This window comes from Helianthus annuus, chromosome 10 (assembly GCF_002127325.2).
Source record: "Helianthus annuus cultivar XRQ/B chromosome 10, HanXRQr2.0-SUNRISE, whole genome shotgun sequence".
Classification (NCBI taxonomy): domain Eukaryota; kingdom Viridiplantae; phylum Streptophyta; class Magnoliopsida; order Asterales; family Asteraceae; genus Helianthus; species Helianthus annuus.
The window spans coordinates 128,347,205-128,366,813 of record NC_035442.2 but is presented as its reverse complement, the minus strand read 5'-3'; the positions used below and the strand labels follow the sequence as shown (position 1 = coordinate 128,366,813).

Sequence of the window (19,609 nt, the reverse complement as noted above, 5' to 3'; positions counted from 1 at the left end):
TTCCTTTAACACACCCGGTTAGTTTAGAACACGTTTTTACGTCAAGAAATCCAAGAAAAACACTAAAAACGGGTGCTAAACCAAGTGAGTTTTGTCCAAACACACCAAGATCTTGTATAAACTCGGTTTTTAACAAGGAAAAGAGCCACGGCTCTGATACCACTTGTAGGTCCCCCGGCGGTCGAGGTTAAACCTTATCCTTGTTATGTTTAACACTCTAGCAAGTGCGGAATCCAAGCTAGAATGCAAACCGGTAGTTTATATGAGAACACAAGCTACAAAGAGAAAGAGTAGACACACAAGATATCAAAGTTTTCTCTTGTATTTCAGTGGACACGGTTACAGCCCTTGACCAAACTGAAAATGCTCTCTACAAGACTTGGTTCACTCACATACAACTCTATCGGATGTCTTACTGTCTCACTGTGAAGTGAACCATTACATGGGTATATATACCCATAACAGATTTATATGTCGAAGGATCAGAATGCCTGGTCGAAAGATCATCTATCGACCAGAAACCCACCGAAGGATCAACATATACCTCGAAGGATGGTATATCCTTCGAGGTCCATTTGTATCCATCGAAGGTTATCCTTCGAGGTCATCGAAGGATATAAACAATCCTTCGATGACATCCTTCGACACAACATATGTTACAACCTAAGTGTTGACTGTTTGGCCAAGTCAAACCAGGAGGATGGTTGACTTGGTCAAACTTACATTCAAACACATATACAAACCAACAAAAGACGTAAACAAGGCTAACAAAGACATCGTTTTATATCATTACAAAATACAGACAAAGTACAGACACAAGTGCACCAACAACTGGTCCGTTGCGTCACATCTATTTTTCTGCGTTTGACAAGTTCGTCCAACACGCGGGTCCTGGATGGACTTAGTTATTTTTTTTCTATGTTTTACGTTTCGGTTTAATTTATCAGCAATGAGCGTGCGTGATTCAAAGATTTTATGTCTGCTTTTCGCTCGACGTTATTTTTGTTCCCGTTTTTATTTATTTTATTTTTACGAGCTTTTACGGTGTTGGTGGTCGCTGACAATGGTATAGTATTGCTACTACTTAACACAGTTTTATGACAATCGCTGCAACGCAGGGGCTTAATACTAGTATTTAATCTATAGCCATCATAATCATTTATATTATAGAGATCAAAATATATTAGAACCTATTAAATAATTAGTTGGTAATTGTTGATGGACCATATTACCCTTATTAACTAATTAGGTTTCCTCCTGAGTGCTTATATAAGGAGAATTATGTGGAGGTTTAAGGGTTAATCAGTTACACAATTACACCACCCCATTAGCCATAACATCATCACGAATTACCTCCTCTCCTAACCGATATCCCTTTTCGGTTTCTAAGTCCCCATCATTAGTTAGCACCCTAAGGAGGAACCAAATCATCTTGACAAAGATGTCGAACTTCATGTCGTCTTCTCTCACTGGATTCTCCACTGCCCTGTCGGCCATAACAGGTATGTTTACTGTTTTCTTTCATGCACAAACAGAACTGAACCAACATGTGGTATCAGAGCATATGTTGATTAGTTAGTTCTGTTTTCGTATCCATAATTCTGGGATTGAAACTTGGAAAACGGATTTTTTGTACCTTTAAAACTATCACAGCCGTTTTTCGGGTCATGAAGATGGACTCGAAATCATTGGTTTTCGGAAAAAGATTAATCATATGTTCAATCGTTTTTAACTGGGTTATGTTTTAACCAAAATCTGTATAGAAAAACTATTAAAATTCAGGTTTCGGGTTCCAGAATTTATGTTTTATGTTTTTAGGGTTCATCATGTTCTTAGTTAAAATTCGAAATATCCTATAAGTTTTGGATTATGATTTGAATTGTTATATGTTTTCCTGATTTTGATCTATTTTTTCTAATAAGGATTTTCGAAATATGTTAATAAGATAAACAATTATGATTTTCGAAATTTTATGATAAAAATAGATCAATATTATAATAGGAAACTCTATCACAATTCATAAATTTCGGATTTTCAGTTGTTATAACCATAAACAACAACTGGATCGCACAAGGCCTTAATAATCGCACAAGTTTACTTGGGCCTTACTGATCGCACAAGTTTACTTGGGCCTTACTCATCGCACATGTTTACTTGGGCCTTATTGATCGCACAAGTTTACTTGGGCCTTACTGATCGCACAAGTTTGCTTGGGCCTTACCGATCGCACAAGGTTACTTGGGCCTTATGGATCGCACAAGGCATAATGGATCGCACAAGTTTACTTGGGCCTTATGGATCGCACAAGGCATAATGGATCGCACAAGGCATAATGGATCGCACAAGTTTACTTGGGCCTTATGGATCGCACAAGGCATAATGGATCGCACAAGGCATAACGGATCGCACAAGGCCTTACTGATCGCACAAGGCCTTACTGACTCGAGATCTCATAACTCAGTTCGATCCGCGCTAACGGGTAGTTTGCTATTAAATAAATGGTTTTGTAATTTACTTAGTTAATTAATCAGAATCAGATAATGTTTTGCAAAACCAGAATAGCTTAACTTGAATGAGCTTTTGATATATCATTTCTGGCCAAAGCTGACTTGATACATCTACTTATCATTCAAGTATTACGAAAGCTATGTTAAGTATGCATCATAAGCATGAATGTTTTAATATCTGGCCAAAGCTGATTTAATTCTTTCATAGATGGCATATTTAACAAGTGCATAACTAAAGTGATTGTTTCAATTTCTGGCCAAAGCTGATTTGTTACAACCATTTTGCACATATGCTTAAATGATTACACTTCTGGCCAAAGCTGTTTTGTTTTCGCTTAAGTAGAATTTTTAACTAAGTCTATTATTTTTGATGTTAGTAATAGACATTATCACAGCTTCATTATGTAAAATGGTCATTATTTATGCCTGCCTTAGTTTAACGTGCCCTTAGATCACATTAGGACTTCTTCCTTAGTATCATAACTTGCTCATCTTATTTCCACTATCAGCGCCCAATCAAGGGATTCCATCTTTGACTGGTGATAACTTTGCTGCATGGAAGGATGCTCTTATGCTTACGCTTGGGCTGCTGGATTTCGATTATGCTCTAAGGGAGAATAAGCCAGCGGACCTTACCACTCAGAGCACTGCTGCTGAGCAGATACTTCATGAAAAGTGGACTAGGTGTAACCGCATGTGTCTCATGTTTATGAAGCAGTCCATAAGCAAAGCTATCAGGGGAGCTATTCCTGATTCTGAAGATGCTAAAACCTACTTGGCTTCTGTGGAGGCGCAGTTCAAGGGGACGTCTAAAGCACATGCTAGTACCCTTATTCTCAAGCTGGTGACTACTAAGTATGATGGGAGGAGCGGCATTCGCGAGCACATCATGATGATGAATGACATGGCCAATAAGCTGAAGGGGCTGGAAATGGAAATTAGTGATGGTTTCCTCGTTCATTTTATCATCACTTCGCTTCCTTCGTCTTTTGAAGCATTCAAGATCAACTACAACACTCAGAAGGAAAAATGGACAATGAGTGAGCTGGTCGCTATGTGCGTATAGGAGGAAGAGCGTATGAGGATGGATCGCCATACTGATGTTGCAAACTTCACTACCTCCAACTCTAAGAAGAGGAAGAACAATTATCAGAGGAAGGATGCTTCAAAAGTCCAAAGGCCTAATCCTAATCATAATACAAGTGCACCTTCCAGCTCTAAGAACTCCTTAGGCAGTATCCGCTGCAAGTTCTGTAAAAAGACAGGACACATGCAGAAGGAATGCCCTGACTTCAAGGAGTGGCTGGCTAAGAAAGGTAACAATTATTTTATGATACTTGAGTCCTATAATTTAAGTGTTCCTGCTAATTCTTGGTGGTTTGATTCTGGTTCTATGGTTCATGTTACCAATTCTACTCAGGGATTCCTTTCAATCCGGAAGCTGGAAAGAAACCAAAGAACGCTTAAGGTTGGGGATGATCGAGAATTAGAAGTGAAGGCCATTGGAACATTACAATTAGTTATGAAAACTGGTTTATGTATTAAACTTTATGATACCTTATATGTTCCTGAGGTAACTCGGAACCTTGTATCAGGACCAAAGTTAGACATGGACGGTTTTATTGTTTCCCATGGTCATCGCAAACTCTCTATCCATTATGATTCTGTTCTTTATGGTACTGGTTTTCTGGATGGTGGTCTCTATAGATTAGAACTAGAAGATAACTTTTCCAAATCTTTGTTGTCATATAACATTAATGAATCACTCACAAAGATGGAAGAGAAACGAGACTTAGAGACTTCATCCATGTTGTGGCATCAGCGTTTAGGCCACATTTCAAAAGAACGATTAAATCATCTCGTAAAGGATGAAGTCTTACCTCCTCTCGATTTCTCTGATTTTGGAACATGTGTGAAATGTCTTAAAGGTAAAATGACATTAGCGAATAAGAAATGTGCCACTAGGAGCTCTAATTTATTAGAACTCATTCATACTGACATTAGTGGTCCCTACCAAATCGCTGGCATAACAGGACATACTTCATTTATCACTTTTATTGATGATTATTTTCGTTACATGTACTTGTATCTTATTAAGGAGAAATCTGAATCTCTAACAACTTTTAAAGATTATAAGGCTGAAGTTGAAAAGCAATTAGATCGTCAGATTAAAGTTGTGAGATCAGATAGAGGCGGTGAATATTATGGAAGACATACTGATGTGGGTCAAGCTCCTGGTCCATTTTATGAGTTTTGTAAGGGCCAGGGGATTGTGAACCAATACACCATGCCTGGTACACCTCAGCAGAATGGTGTCACTGAAAGAAGAAACCGTACCCTTATGAACATGGTGCGCAGTATGTTAGCCAACACTAATTTACCATTATTCCTCTGGACTGAAGCGTTAAAAGCAGCTGTTCATATACTCAATAGAGTTCCTTCTAAGTCTGTCCCTAAAACTCCTTATGAACTTTGGACAGGAAGGAAACCGAGTCTTAAATATATGAAAGTATGGGGCTGCATTGCTGAAGCAAAACTTTACAATCCTTTCCTAAGGAAACTTGACCCTAAAACAGTTACCTGTTTCTTTATCGGGTATCCTGAGAACTCTAAAGGTTATCGTTTTTATTGTCCTTCCCATGTCACCCGTATTGTTGAAACCAAGCGTGCTGCGTTCCTGGAGGATTTCAAGGTCAGTGGGAGCAGTACCAACCCTTACGAAGAATTGCAAGAAGTACAAGACGCGGGGGGGAGAGACTCGTCGCTTACCATTACTCCGATTACTCCTCTTGTACCCAATGCAACTAATGTACCTGAAGCTACTGCACCAACTCCAAATTCACCTCCACAATCAGAACACATTATACCTCATGACGAAGGCACATCAAACGCTCAAAACCAAGACAACGCTGAACCCGATAATCCACTCAGGAGATCATCCAGGCAAAGAAGGCCTCCTAATTGGGATGATTATGTTACCTACCTGACTGAAATGGATCCCGGAAAGCTCAATGATCCTATCTCTTACAATGAAGCCATTAGCAGTGATCAGTCTTCTGAATGGAATAAAGCAATGATTGATGAGCTTGAATCCATGAAGAAAAATGACGTTTGGGATTTGGTAGAATTACCCAACGGAGTCAAACCCGTAGGATGCAAATGGGTGTTCAAAACAAAACTAGATCCGAATGGGAACGTTGAACGCTACAAAGCGAGATTGGTTGCAAAGGGCTACACTCAGAAAGAGGGAATTGATTATCAAGAGACGTTTTCACCTGTCTCTCGTAAAGATTCATTAAGGATCGTCATGGCCCTAGTAGCTCATTTCGATTTAGAGCTGCATCAGATGGACGTTAAAACCGCTTTCCTTAACGGAGATTTGGACGAAGATGTTTACATGAAACAACCTGAAGGCTTTAAACCTGAGGGTCAAGAGCATCTAGTCTGTAAGTTGAAGAAATCCATTTACGGGTTGAAACAAGCATCACGTCAGTGGTACCTCAAGTTTGATGAAGTCATGAAGAGGCAAGGTTTTATGAAGAATCAAGTGGATCAATGCACCTACCTCAAGATGAGTGGGAGTAACTTTACTATACTTGTCCTTTACGTAGATGATATTCTATTGGCAAGTAATAGTTTAGACATGTTGCATGAGTCGAAGCGTTTACTCTCGCATAACTTCGACATGAAGGATCTCGGAGATGATTCTTACGTCATTGGCATCGAAATTCACCGAGATAGAAACAAAGGGATTTTAGGATTGTCCCAAAGGGCCTACATAGATCGTGTCCTTACACGATACAACATGCAACAGTGCAAACCCTCCGTCGCTCCAGTAGTTAAAGGAGATGTTTTCGGTTCATTCTAGTGTCCGACAACAGAGGTTGAGAAGGAGCAAATGAGCCAGATACCTTACGCGTCAGTAGTCGGGAGCTTGATGTATGCTCAAGTCTGTACTCGCCCAGATATCGCTTATATTGCTAGAATGCTAGGCCGTTATCAGACTAATCCTGGCCTGGATCACTGGAAAGCAGCTAAGAAGGTTCTTCGATATCTGCAAGGGACGAAAGACTATAAACTGACTTATAGAAGAAGTGATCATTTAGAAGTGGTGGGCTATTCTGATTCTGACTTTGCCAAATGCAAAAATGACAAGAAATCCACTTCGGGCTATATCTTTATGTTAGCAGGCGGCCCTATCTCATGGAAGAGTCATAAACAACAGTTGACCACAACTTCCACAATGATGGCAGAGTATATTGCTGTTTATAACGCAACCTGTCATGGAATGTTGCTTAGAAACCTGGTCACTGGACTCAAAATCGTTAATTCCATTTCTAGACCATTGAAGCTTTACTGTGATAATTCAGCTGCCGTTAGTTTCTCGAACAGTAACAGTTCGACTGGAGCTGGTTTATATCTCGATACGAAATATCTATTTGTACGTGAACGTGTTAAGGAAAATAATCTTTGTATCGAGTATATTAGTACTAAGGATATGCTTGCGGATCCGATGACTAAAGGTCTCCCTCCTAAGGTTTACGAAGAACATGTTCGGGATATGGGATTTAGTAAAGACCTTATTTGAGCATATTGTACTAGCTTATGTTTTATGATTAATGAAATTTCCTCAAGTTTGATTTTGTATGTCTGTTAGAATATGTTCAACCGGTATAATGGCATATAGATAAATAAAAGTTACAAATCAAACAAAGGGCTTACGCGTATTTTGATCATGACGATTAGGTTTTAAATTAATGCTATAGTATGATTAATGGGGGTTCTGAGTCGCATAATGATTCAACGGCTGTATTTTTCTGCTATAGTACTTGTTTAAGGCTAAAATGAGTGTTAACTCCTGATCAGGCTTATCTAATACTCATAGTAAATGATTACTCGGCTAAGTGGGAGAATGTAAGATTAAATATATTACGTATTAATATTTAATCTATAGCCATCACAATCATTTACATTATAGAGATCAAAATATATTAGAACCTATTAAATAATTAGTTGGTAATTGTTGATGGACCATATTACCCTTATTAACTAATTAGGTTTCCTCCTGAGTGCTTATATAAGGAGAAATATGTGGAGGTTTAAGGGTTACTCAGTTACACAATTACACCACCCCATTAGCCATAACATCATCACGAATTACCTCCTCTCCTAACCGATATCCCTTTTCGGTTTCTAAGTCCCCATCATCAGTTAGCACCCTAAGGAGGAACCAAATCATCTTGACAAAGATGTCGAACTCCATGTCATCTTCTCTCACTGGATTCTCCACTGCCCTGTCGGCCATAACAGGTATGTTTACTGTTTTCTTTCATGCACAAACAGAACTGAACCAACAACTGAAGGATTGGGACGTGGTAATTATTACAATCGTTTATATAAACCTACTTAAGCCTCATAATTGAAATTGCTTTTCGATCCCTCTATTTCGCCAGATCTATTATGTTGCATCGCACGGCCACCGCCCGATGGCATTTCAACCGGAAGCCCATACGTTGCGGCAGAAACAACTCGGTTTTTAATAAAGTTAATGTTTAAACATAGAAAAAAAGAAGCAACTCAACTTTTGGATTGACATGAAATAGTATGTATCAAACGTTATTAAAGGAAAATAAAACTTAAATTAAAACACAAAAGGTAGCTAGGATTTCCAGAAGAAGATGTCATTCGTTTGATGAGAAATAAAAAGGAATATCGAAAATTCGAGTGGCTGAAGCTGAAGCAGCTACTTTCAAAGTAATAGTGATAAAAGAAAGAAGAACGCCTCTTCTTTCTTTTTTGATTACCTTCCTCGCGTATGTATAAGACCGAATCCATTCGATTACTAACCCTTAACTTTTCGACGAATCCTTCATCAGTGGTCGTGGACATCCGATAAAGTTGGAATAATACAGAGAAGAATATGTTTTACATGAGTTACCCAAATTTCGTAGAAACAAATAAATGACTAATATCATTTGATTTGAGCTCTAGTACAGTTGTTTAGTCACAGTTGAATTGTTTCCATGAAATTTTGTTTCAAATCGAACTCACAAATTCTGTTAAAACTTTTAATTAGAGGTGACACACAAAAAAAAGCACTGATTAACCTAATTGAAACTGAAATAAACAACATAAATGAACCAAAATAATCGAGGTTTGTTTTTATTTTTGAAAACCGGAAATTATGTTTAGGATTTGGTTATGCTTTGCTCCAAAAACAAACGTTACCCAACCAACCCAAACTCCAAAACTAGACGAACTATAAAACCAAAGTGCACCTTGTTTGAATGTTTGTTATTGAATTTCTTGGCCAAATTCATTTTTTTTTGGGCCAATAGTTTAATCACAAAATTCACTAATATTTTCATTACTTTTTGCCAATATTTTCAGGCCCAAATATTTCAAACACTAATGTAAAACCGAAAACCAAACCGTAATCGCAACCCAAAGTCGCACATAGAGACTATAACCACCTCTTATTATAGGGTTGAACCTCACCAAGGGGGTCATCCTCATGATCATCAATAACATATACCAAATTCTTCACTGATTGAGATGTAAATATGATGATTTCGTGGTTTACGTCTGATTGAGATGAAAATATGCATTCAATTTGTAAAGAAAGACAAAATAAAGACCCATGAAAAACAAAATTAAGAAGCCTCAACAACCAAAAAAAAAAACCCTCACAAAAGAGAAACCTGTGATTAGGAGAAAATTGAGTGAAGAATGTGTCCTAATCACGTTGTAGTGAAGAACTCAAGTGGTAATGGATTATGGTCAAAAAGATGTGATAATCTGGATTTAGGAGTAGATGAACTGATAAATAACGAAGAAGCTCGTGAACACGTAAGAACTGTAGAGTCGACTAGTGGTGACAAAAAAACTGATTAACCAAAACTAAAGCTAAAATAAACCAACAAAATGAGCCAGAAAAACCAAGGTTTTTTTTATAAACTGAAAGTTAAGTTACCCACCTTGCTCCAAAACCACATTGAACCAAACCAAACAAACCATAAAACCAAAGCGCACCTTGTTTAAATGCTTGTTATTGGATTTATTGACCAAATTCACTTTTAGGGCAACCATTTAAATATTTAATCCTGAAATTCATTATTAGGTGATTCACAACAACTTTAGGCCAAAAGTTTAAAGCTCAAATTTATTATTTTTGTTCAATTATTTTAAACACAAACATTTCAAACCCAAATGTAGAACCATAACCAAACCCTGGCAAAAAAACCGAAACCAATCAGTTTCCTGAAAGTGAAATTTTGGTTTTGGTTCGGTTTAAGCCCAAAACCGGCCAATGAACACCCCAAAGTCGCACATAGATAGTTATTTTCATTTTCTACAACCACCTCTTATTATGGGTTGAACCTCACCAAAGTTTCATACTCATGATTACAGCTCCTGTATATTTATTTGTTAGTGAAACGTTCTATTTCAAGCTTTGTGGCAAATTCATCATCTCTTCACTGTTTGAGAAGTAGTCGTTTCCTTTCTAAAAAAAATGGGTCAATGAAAAGCTATGTTTCAAATGAAATCAGATTAAGAACACCCCCACCCCACCCAACCTCCAAAATCATTAATAACACACACCCAATTCAAGTGGCAATGATAATCTGGATTCTAGACGCAAAAGACGCTGTGATAGTCTAGATTTTGGAGTCAATGAACTGATGAAGAAAGAAGATAGTTGGCTGGTATACTGTACAGTCGGTTAAGAAACCTATTGTTTCTTAACCGTCCATTACGACCCCTGAGCTTTTTACTTCTGCCCATCCTGACCCGTTAGAAATTTCAATTTTTTTTTCAGCCCATAGAGATCCACCCACCAAGAAGTTACTTGTTGCCCAAAACAACCCAATATATTTTAAAGAAACCCCACAAAACTGATACTTGGGCTTATGGGCTGTTTAGCAACTTCTGAATGGTTAAGTGCTGAACCAGTAAGATATCTGAACCATTAAGTGCTGAACCAGTAAGAAGGTCTGAAGTCTGAACCATTAAGAGCCAGTATAATGCTTAACCATTCAGAGACAAATGCCTGGCCAATTCAGATTAGAGGTCTTAACCATTTAGACATCTGCTTGTGAAACAAATAGCATGAACCATTAAGTGCTGAACCAGTAAGAGGTCTGAACCATTAAAAGCCTCATTAAAAGGTAAACAAACAACCCCTTAGTGTACCAGGTCTACACAAAAGTATTCATATCTTATGACTACTTTCCTGATTTTCTTTAAATGAAACCCTTGTGAGTTTAGTACAAGTGACATTAATACAACTATTCCTTCAACATGTATTACAAACACCACCAAGATCTCTGTTTCATTTACTTAAATCTTACAAACTACACTAAGTTTATGTTAAATACACTCATACAAACAACTCCGCGTGTAGGTTAGGAGGCATTATAGTCAAGAAACAGGGTTATCACTAGTTACAACTATGTCTTTCCTACAGTTTGGGCAGGCCCCACATACCTCAATCCATGGAAACAAGCAGGAGCAATGGAATCGGTGCATGCAAGCCAGGTTTATAAGCTCATCACCATGCTCAAAACCTTCAAGACAAATACTACACTCCCTCGATGCACTTGAAGTTTCGTTGTTTCCTTCGTTAAAAACCGTCAATTGTAAACGATTCAATTCATGTTTAGACAGTCCAGGTGGGAGCATTTTTGTCATTGATGACATTGGCAGACTGTTAAATGAGAAGTCATCTTGATGGATGCTGAAAGAAGACCTAGTGTTTTGCCTGCAAGTAAAACCAATACAAACAAACATACCCAATAATAACAATATTAGCAACTACCAATAACATAACCGACGCGTCAAATACAGAACCAATTCTAAGTAAAGAACTACGCGCTCAACAGATAACCACCTAATTCATGCATCACATAATATATAAGAAAAGTTACAAGTGCACACGTTTTTGCAGCGTAAATTGAGAAACATGATATTGATACCTGTTTTGTGAGATATTAACACCTCTCAATCTTTCAACAAGTCTTTCCCTTGCAAGTAATACAACTCCGGGAAGCCTATCGTTCTCCGTTGCCCCCCATCGATGTATGCTTCTGAAATCTTCTGAATTTATTATGCTACCAGAGTGAGGTTGATTAACACCTTCTTCATGTTCCTGTCAATCACAAATTCAACCTTACTAAAAAAATTACGAAACCCTAGAATTATTATTAACTGAACATCATGTATCTATAATCTATATCTAACACCAACAGTTTTACTGTAAACATATTACTATATACTAATAAAAGAACTGAATTAAAAACAGTAATTAAATAAATTGAATAAATAAATAGTAAATTGGAATTACTGAGAGGTGAAGGCGGTGGAGACGCCGTGAGGGAGGGTTGCAGCCACCGAGATCGTGGCGGTGATGATGGCGACGGTGGGTGGTGGCGCTACGGCGGTAGGAATTTCCGTCAGCTAGAGAGGAATCTAAAGCTGTATCGTCTACGACGTCGTTTCGAGCACCAAATCGTATTCTTCTGCTGTGCAATAGCTTCGACATTCAATAGAATACCTAATTAGAAGGAAATTATCAGAAAATATTGTGAAATTACAGAAATTTGAATTTGAGTTTCAGGATGTATAACCTGTGAAGATTGTCTGAAAATTTGTTGATTTTTTGGTAAAGGCGAATAGAAAGGGGAAAAAGTAGATTTACTTTTGGAATTTATTTATTGTTTTTGAATTGAATTTTGACGCAACTGACCCATCAATACAGGATAACGTGGCGGTTGACGGAGTGGAGTTTCAAATGGGCTTGGGCTTGGGCTTCGTACACTCCAACAGCCCACATATATTCAGTTGAAAAAGAGCTTCCGCGTTGAACTTTGAAGAGGTAACCAGCCGGTCCAGCCCTCATATTGTTCACATGTACCACTGGTCCGGACCATCACATATATCTGGGCCACTAAGAATAGGCACCTGAACCGGATCACTCGTCTGGACCAATGGGCCCAAGCAGAAAGGTCATGAACCCTCTGGTGGCACGGACTCCGTGTCATAACTCATAACACTAAGAGCATATACAAATAAGGTATTTTTAGCATTCATTTTTTCTCATTTTTCTACCTCATTCATTTTTACCAATTGTGGATTTCATTTTTTGAGCTCATTTTTTCTATCCATATTTTCTCACAAACATGAAAAAAATAAAGAAAAAGGTGGGTATGCGGCAGATGGTGGGGCTGAGAGGGGGGTTTCGATGTAAAAGGTGATGGTGATATGGCAGCGTTTTTTTGTTTCCTTATTGGATGGGTTTTTGATGTTTTTAACGAATGGGTGTTCCTATGACGAATTGAAAGGTCAAAGAGTTGTTGGCATAAATGGAGAAACGATGGGGGTACTCTGTATGATGTTATATTTGCTCCTCACAAAAAGTTATCTCTAAAGAACTTGACCCTGACGTGCGAAAGAAAGATGTATATGATGTGGTTCCAACAATTTATTTTAATCGTTGGCCGAAGAAACAAGGATAAGGTACTAGAAGAACTCGAGATGGAAATTACAGATTTAACATTCATCATTCATAAACTCCAACAACGACCATATGGCTTTAGATAGCCTTACAAACAAAGGAAATGAAATAAACTTACTACCCCCAACTTGGACACACCTAAATGCAGTAAACAAACACTTGAAAATATTAAAGTAACATGAATAAACATGTAGAAAAATAACAGTAGACTATTGATCATAATGAAACTCAACTATGTTATTCATAATTATGTTACACATTTTAGACTTGTTTACATGTTCATACTCAAAATCAATGTTTTAAACACCATTATACATGCTTTATACTTGTACATTAGACGATTATGCTCGTTACACCTAAAAACTTGAACAATTGAACTAAAACTTGATTACTTAACTACTAAAAACTTGAACAATTGAACTAAAACTTGATGAATGGTTTAAGACAATATTTTGGAAAACAAGGTTTACATCCGGTTCGGTAATTGAAGTCCTAGGGTTTCTAAACGTTTTAGATTCAATTCAATTGCAATTTGCAAATATGATTATCGAATTTAGTGTCGCGTGGCTTAGGTGCCAAGAGCTATCGACGTCATAAACGACGGACCGCGATGCACTTCGTTACCAAGAACATGTAAACTCTAACCCAGACAAGGCATGATTTCACATAAACATTTTGCAAAGTCAAATTTAATCTTCACTCGAGCATTTACGAATACAAAACAAATGCAAGAAAATTATCATAAGTTTCAAAATCAAATCATAACTTGTCACAAATCAAATCTTAAAAGCAATGTTTAAACCCTAGAAACTTACAAAAACCTACAAAGGGGTGAAACCCGCAAGAATTAGCCGCTCATAGTTAAATGAACGCGATCACCGGATGATTAGAACTTGAACACAAACATCTTGAAGCTTTGAAACAGTGAAAATGGTGATTAGGGTTAGGATGCATGATAGTGATGAACGGATCGGAGGATGGATGGTGATTAAGGTTGTGGAATGCGATTCGACGGTGAATTCGGATGATTCGATGATGATTGGATGGATTGGGGATGAAGGGTTTTGAGTTCTTAGCTCCAAGATATGGTTTCAAACTCCAATTTTGCGTTTGGAACATAGGAGGGGCGTCGCCGACGGCCAGTGGTTGTCTCAGATTCTTCTGACGCACTAATCTACTGCTTACGCAACAATTTGGCTGACGGAACTATCTGGAGGGCGTCGGCGACGACCCCTCTAACCTTGGATTTCTATTTTTCCTATTTCTTTCTCCCGGTTGACCTGTTTTCCATCTCGATGCTCCGTATAGCTCCCGAATAGCTCCTTAAACTCCGTTAGACCTGTAAAACACAATTCCAATCAAAAGCAGGCTATTCGAAACTAAAAGTTATGTAAAAACATACACTTAAGCATAAAGAAACACCCGTATTCGACCACGCATCACATCCCCACACTTGTATTTTGCTTGCCCTCAAGCAAATCTGTTTTTCACTTTCATGTGGGTCGAACGAAAAATACACTTCCCATTCTTGAGACGTAAGCTAAGGTCTAATGTCGTACCCGGTTCATGATTCTTACAATTTTCAAAATTTTTAGCGGTAAAGTGACTAATCACATAAAAATGGTTATCCAAGATTAACCCACCCTTGAAACTCACAAATCATACACATCCCTCACAATGTTCTCTCCACTCGGTTTAAAAGTTAGCTAATCGATGATGCATTAGCACTTTTGATGTAATCACTCAAACCGATTAGAACACGCACCCGCATAGGCTTGCAACTCAATCATTTTCCACCACCGAACACAAATACTAAGCACAAGTCAAAAGGTCTTTAAAAGGGTTCTAACGAGGCTAGGCTAAGGGTATGGAATAGGGTATTTTAAAATTTTGATTTCCAACTTTTAGGGGTGGGTTATATTGATTGTTTTGACCATTTCTGCAGGAGTTACGTGTTTTTGAAGTTTTGAACCTCATCTTGGAGCTAAGAACACCCTTAACCTCAATTCTAATTCATCAATGACATCCATCTTCAACCGAATTGATCATCCATTTTCACTTCCTAACCCTAATCCCCATTATTCCACCAATCCATTCTCCATAACCATCCACCACAACCCTAACCATCACATCTTCCACCATCCCCCTTGGATGCGTGGGAGTCTGATCGGCCAACACCACGAGGGTGTCAAACTTTTTCAAAGGACCAAAATCATATTGGTCGTACAGACTCCCGGGCAAGATGCTTACACAAGCTCCAAGATCTAGGAGTGCCCTCTTAATTTTAAATTTACCAATTTAGATTGGAATAAGAGGATCTCCGGGATCTTGAGCTTTTTGGGGGAGGGCAGTCGATAAAACGACACTAACATGAGATATCAAATCAACCGGTTCAGGTAGTTTGTTGTGCCGTTTTCGGTGCTTAACTCTTTCAAGCATTCAACATGAGCAGGAACCTTTATTAGAGCATCAAGCAATGGTAGATTGATTTTCGCTTGTTTAAAATTTTACCTACCTCCATCCTTTGGTGAGGTTTGTTTCTCCAATGTCGATGCCTTAATTAGTTTTAAAAGAGCCAACGGATATGGGATGGTATTAAACCCCAGACCTATATCATTAGCCCTAGCATGCAACATATAAATTACATCAATTGAGGCATAAAACTGACCCTTTTTAAGTACTAATGTTGGAAAAAGAGTGTTTTTGTCTTCCTTTTGTATTTTCAGGATAAAATGAGCTCAAATTCACAAAAGAAGCACAAAGACAGCTAAATCTAACATAAATACAAGAAAAGGAACAAAAGTGGATTGCCCGACCCCTCAACGGCATCTTCCCAAGCAGAAAAGAGAAGTCAGAAGACTGAACACGCCCCGTGCTCAGCCAGCACGGGGCCGTGCCCAAGAAGCAGCAGAAAAGACAAACCTATAGAAGCTTCTATTGCCCACCACGGGGCCGTGTCCAGTGAGCACGGGGGCGTGGCGAAAGTACAGCAGGCGCATTAATTGTAATTGCGAATTACAATTAATGAAGGGAGAGAGTGTCAGACAGGCACGGGGGCGTGTCCAGCGGACACGGGGCCGTGCCCAGCCTTCTGTTCAGCCTATAATGTCACACCCCGATTTCCACGTGTCTCACCGGTGGGCCCGGTGGGGGATTACCGTGACGATGTTGGCAACAATATAGTCAAACCACACAATTATATAATGCACAGTGGAAGCTTAAAGATAAATATATAAACTTCAACCTCTGGTTGTAATATCAAATGTATTACAGAAGTTGAATATATCCACAGCGGATCAAAAGTAATAAATATTGTTCATTCAGATGCAGCATCGAGTTTGCGAGACTATGTACGATGCTTAGGACGCCTATACCAGCCCATTACGTATAGTACCTGCATTTAATCTTTTTGGGGAAAATACGTCAGTTTACACTGGTAAATACATTCAACTGACACATTTGAAAATGTTTATTTAAAATTGATTTGAATGCACAAGGCACAAACTCTTTTATAACTTGGGAAAATTATAATAAAATCTTGTGAACGTTTTACATGTTCTTTTATGCGTTCAGTAGCCCGGGTCGTGCTGGGTTAAAGATTTATAGACACACCACATTGCGTAAAACCGTAGTATAAAAACCAACGGCTACGTCTTTTAATTTAATGTCGACAATATATACCGGGTGTACGCCTACACCGGGATGTCGATGGTCGTGGCCATTTCGTAAAATGATGCCAAGGATATCCGGGACAACGGTCATTAAACCCCCCAAAGGCTTTTAAGAAACAAAACTGTTTAAATGAGCCGATCATATTATTTAATTAACCACCTAAGCGATGGAAGAATACAATGCTCAATCAAGCGGTATTAACATACCGTAACCCAAGCCCATATAGGGGAAATAAGTTAAAGTATTTACCTTTGCAAGTATATTTCCTTAATTTGGATTAAATCACCGATAACTTTTACTGGGGCTCCTAATCTGGAACGAAGGTTTTAATTAACCTCTTAGAATCCTAACGAGTCTTTTATAATGGCCGTAGCCTAGACCGGTTGGTTCCGATATATATATATATATGTATATAGATACGGTTTAATCGCGCGAAAAGGCGAAAACCGAGAATGGAGTGTGATTCTGACCCAACAAGTTCAGAGACTTGTTTTAAATAGGTTTATGGTTCACACTCTGGAATTTGGGGTTCAAATAATATTATTTGACCCGTATCGGCTAATTTATGAAAACTAGTTTCATAAGCCGAACCGTGCGCGCAATAGGCGAAACGGTTAACCATGAGAGTCGTACGCTTATTTCCTAAGTCAATATGCCTTAAAGAGGTTGTGGTATCAGTAGGATACCTTCCGTGATGCCCGTAACGAGTTTAAGTTAATATTACGCCCCGTAGGGGTTTTTCGGTCATTTTAAAAACTTTTAAAGGGCCTTTCGAGTTCTACAGGAAATCTGAGTTTCCCGAACAGTTTATAAAGTCTAAAATACTTTACTTATTATTTAAAATCAGTAGCAACTGGAATCGGGTCAAAAGACCTTGTAGAACTCATGTTTTGGCCGAAAAGGGCATATTCGGTATTTACCGAACCGTAGCCATAACCGCAGGTTATGAGCGAGGTAAAAATCATTAGAAATCTTTAAAATTCCCAAAATATTATTTTAATACAGTGGGTAAAAGTTTTGGTGACGAAATCTTGGTTTAGGTAGGTGTTATGCTAATTGCGCCGTTAATTACTAAAGTTTACTTTAAATGCGCCATTTAGCATAACTCTCATTCTAGACCTTGGATTGACGTGAAACTTTAAGGACATGCTTATAATTTAATAAGCAAGGTTCTGGTCCGTTCACGTGTCCGAAATACTCGTTTTATTTTCAAAATGGCGTTACGGTCAACTTTTAGGCGATTAACGGAAATGCGTAAAAGACTCGGATAACTCATGAACCGATCACAGAGGTTTATACCATCATGTAACCTGGTCCTAAGAGAGTCCTAAGGTATATCTATACCTCACTAAAACGGGTCAGAACTGAAGTCAAAACAAAAGTCAAACTTTTGTGACATTCGGCTCCGAACCGGTTCAATATAGCAAATGGTCGATTCAAACGAGCGCAAACAAGTTTATATACTTAATATCATGTTTTATGAGTGTCAAAACAGGTTTCTTAGTATGTACATTACAGATTGTGCATAAATCGCTAAAATAGCTTTCTGTTGACTTTTTAACCGCACGTTTGACTCGATATTTGACATAGTTAGAGTGGTGATCAGGGGGAACCCTTTTAGAGGTTTATTACCCACATAGTTACCAACTCAAAACCACTTTTGATTCGTCCTAAGACTGAACCATTTGCAAGTTATTGTAATGACAACCGTTAGTTACGACTGTTGTGTTTATAGGCTAAAACTATGGAAATGCAAGACCATATTGATTGTGAACGACTCACAGAAGTTGTTTCTTGTCTATAGAGCAGAGAAGGGTGCTTGGGAGCTCTTTAGAATGATCAGAGATGTATGTTTGAGTTGTGTGAATGTTATGCACATAAGTTTGCTATTTATAGCCAAAGAAAGCACCTAAGATCATCACAACTCAGTCTACATTTGATCATGGATCATGGGCAGGTGTCCCTAAGTGATATGGGTCAAGTGTAGGGTGCCCATGCCTCATTCATTGGTGTTTGATCGTTCAAAGGCTCCAAAAGGCAAGTAGTTACAACTTTCTGCATCTGGGCGTCCCACGCGACCCGCATGGAAGTCCCATGTATGTTTAATGCGGGTCGCCTGATATTCAAATATCAGGCGCGTAATTTAGGAGGCTCGCGACCCGCCTACACTTAGGCCATTACTTAACGCGGGTCGCGAGAGGCTTATTTTTCAGATTTTTAAAATCCTTTGTAATGATTATCAGAATATGGTAATTAATAACGAAATCTTTTGTAATGATTTACCTGACCTTTCGGGTTTGAAGGGGTAACTTTGCGGTTTGGCCCTCGGTTATTTACCGATAGGGGCCTCGTGTTATTTACCCGCATTATAAAGTCCCCGATTAGTTTATTAATTATTCAGAAAGCCTTAACTTTCATTATTGACGCTTTTAACCCTTCTCTTACGAATTCGAGTATAACTCTCTCGTTTTAAGACGGAACTTCGCGGAATTTATACAGTATATTCTAGTGAGCGTATAATACTGTTACGAAGCCTTGGGAACGTTAAAGGGTCACTCAGAGGTATAATTAAACATGTTGACACAGTTAACCCCTGTAGCTCGTAATCTCTCACTTTCTTCCGCGTTTCGCTTTCGTACGATCTATGATTTATTCGTTTGAAGGTACAAGCGTTATTTAGGGTTACTATTCAGTATATTTACCCTTGTTGACATTTATAACCCTCGAACTTATATACTTTCAAGGTTTGTCAAAATTAGTCCTTTACTTCATATCAATGCCACGTGTAAACAAGTGACACGTGTTAACACATTACTGGACGCAAAAATTTCGAGGTGTTACATCCTCACCCCCTTAAAATAAATCTCGACCCGAGATTTACTCAAATAAATAGGGGTACTTTTCTTTCATTGTGTCT

At 38.4% G+C, this 19,609-nt stretch overlaps 1 protein-coding gene across 1 annotated transcript; it reads right to left on the bottom strand.

Annotated features, from left to right (window-relative positions):
* Positions 1-10,718: 10,718 nt before the first annotated feature.
* On the bottom strand, positions 10,719-12,256 carry LOC118483325 (probable E3 ubiquitin-protein ligase RHY1A). Its single transcript, XM_035979006.1, has 4 exons — positions 12,134-12,256; positions 11,851-12,060; positions 11,483-11,655; positions 10,719-11,268 (listed from the first exon to the last, which is right to left on the bottom strand). Exons 2-4 carry the CDS (start codon positions 12,046-12,048, stop codon positions 10,929-10,931), a joined length of 711 nt encoding a protein of 236 aa, XP_035834899.1. The 5' UTR covers positions 12,049-12,060; positions 12,134-12,256; the 3' UTR covers positions 10,719-10,928.
* Between the last annotated feature and the right edge of the window lie 7,353 nt (positions 12,257-19,609).

Coding starts and splice junctions, on each gene's coding strand:
- LOC118483325 (XM_035979006.1), bottom strand. CDS start 12,048: ATGTCGAAGCTATTGCACAGCAGAAGAATACGATTTGGTGCTCGAAAC. Junction 11,656..11,850: donor TCCACCGCCTTCACCTCTCA/GTAATTCCAATT, acceptor TGTGATTGACAG/GAACATGAAGAAGGTGTTAA. Junction 11,269..11,482: donor GTTAATATCTCACAAAACAG/GTATCAATATCA, acceptor TTTTACTTGCAG/GCAAAACACTAGGTCTTCTT.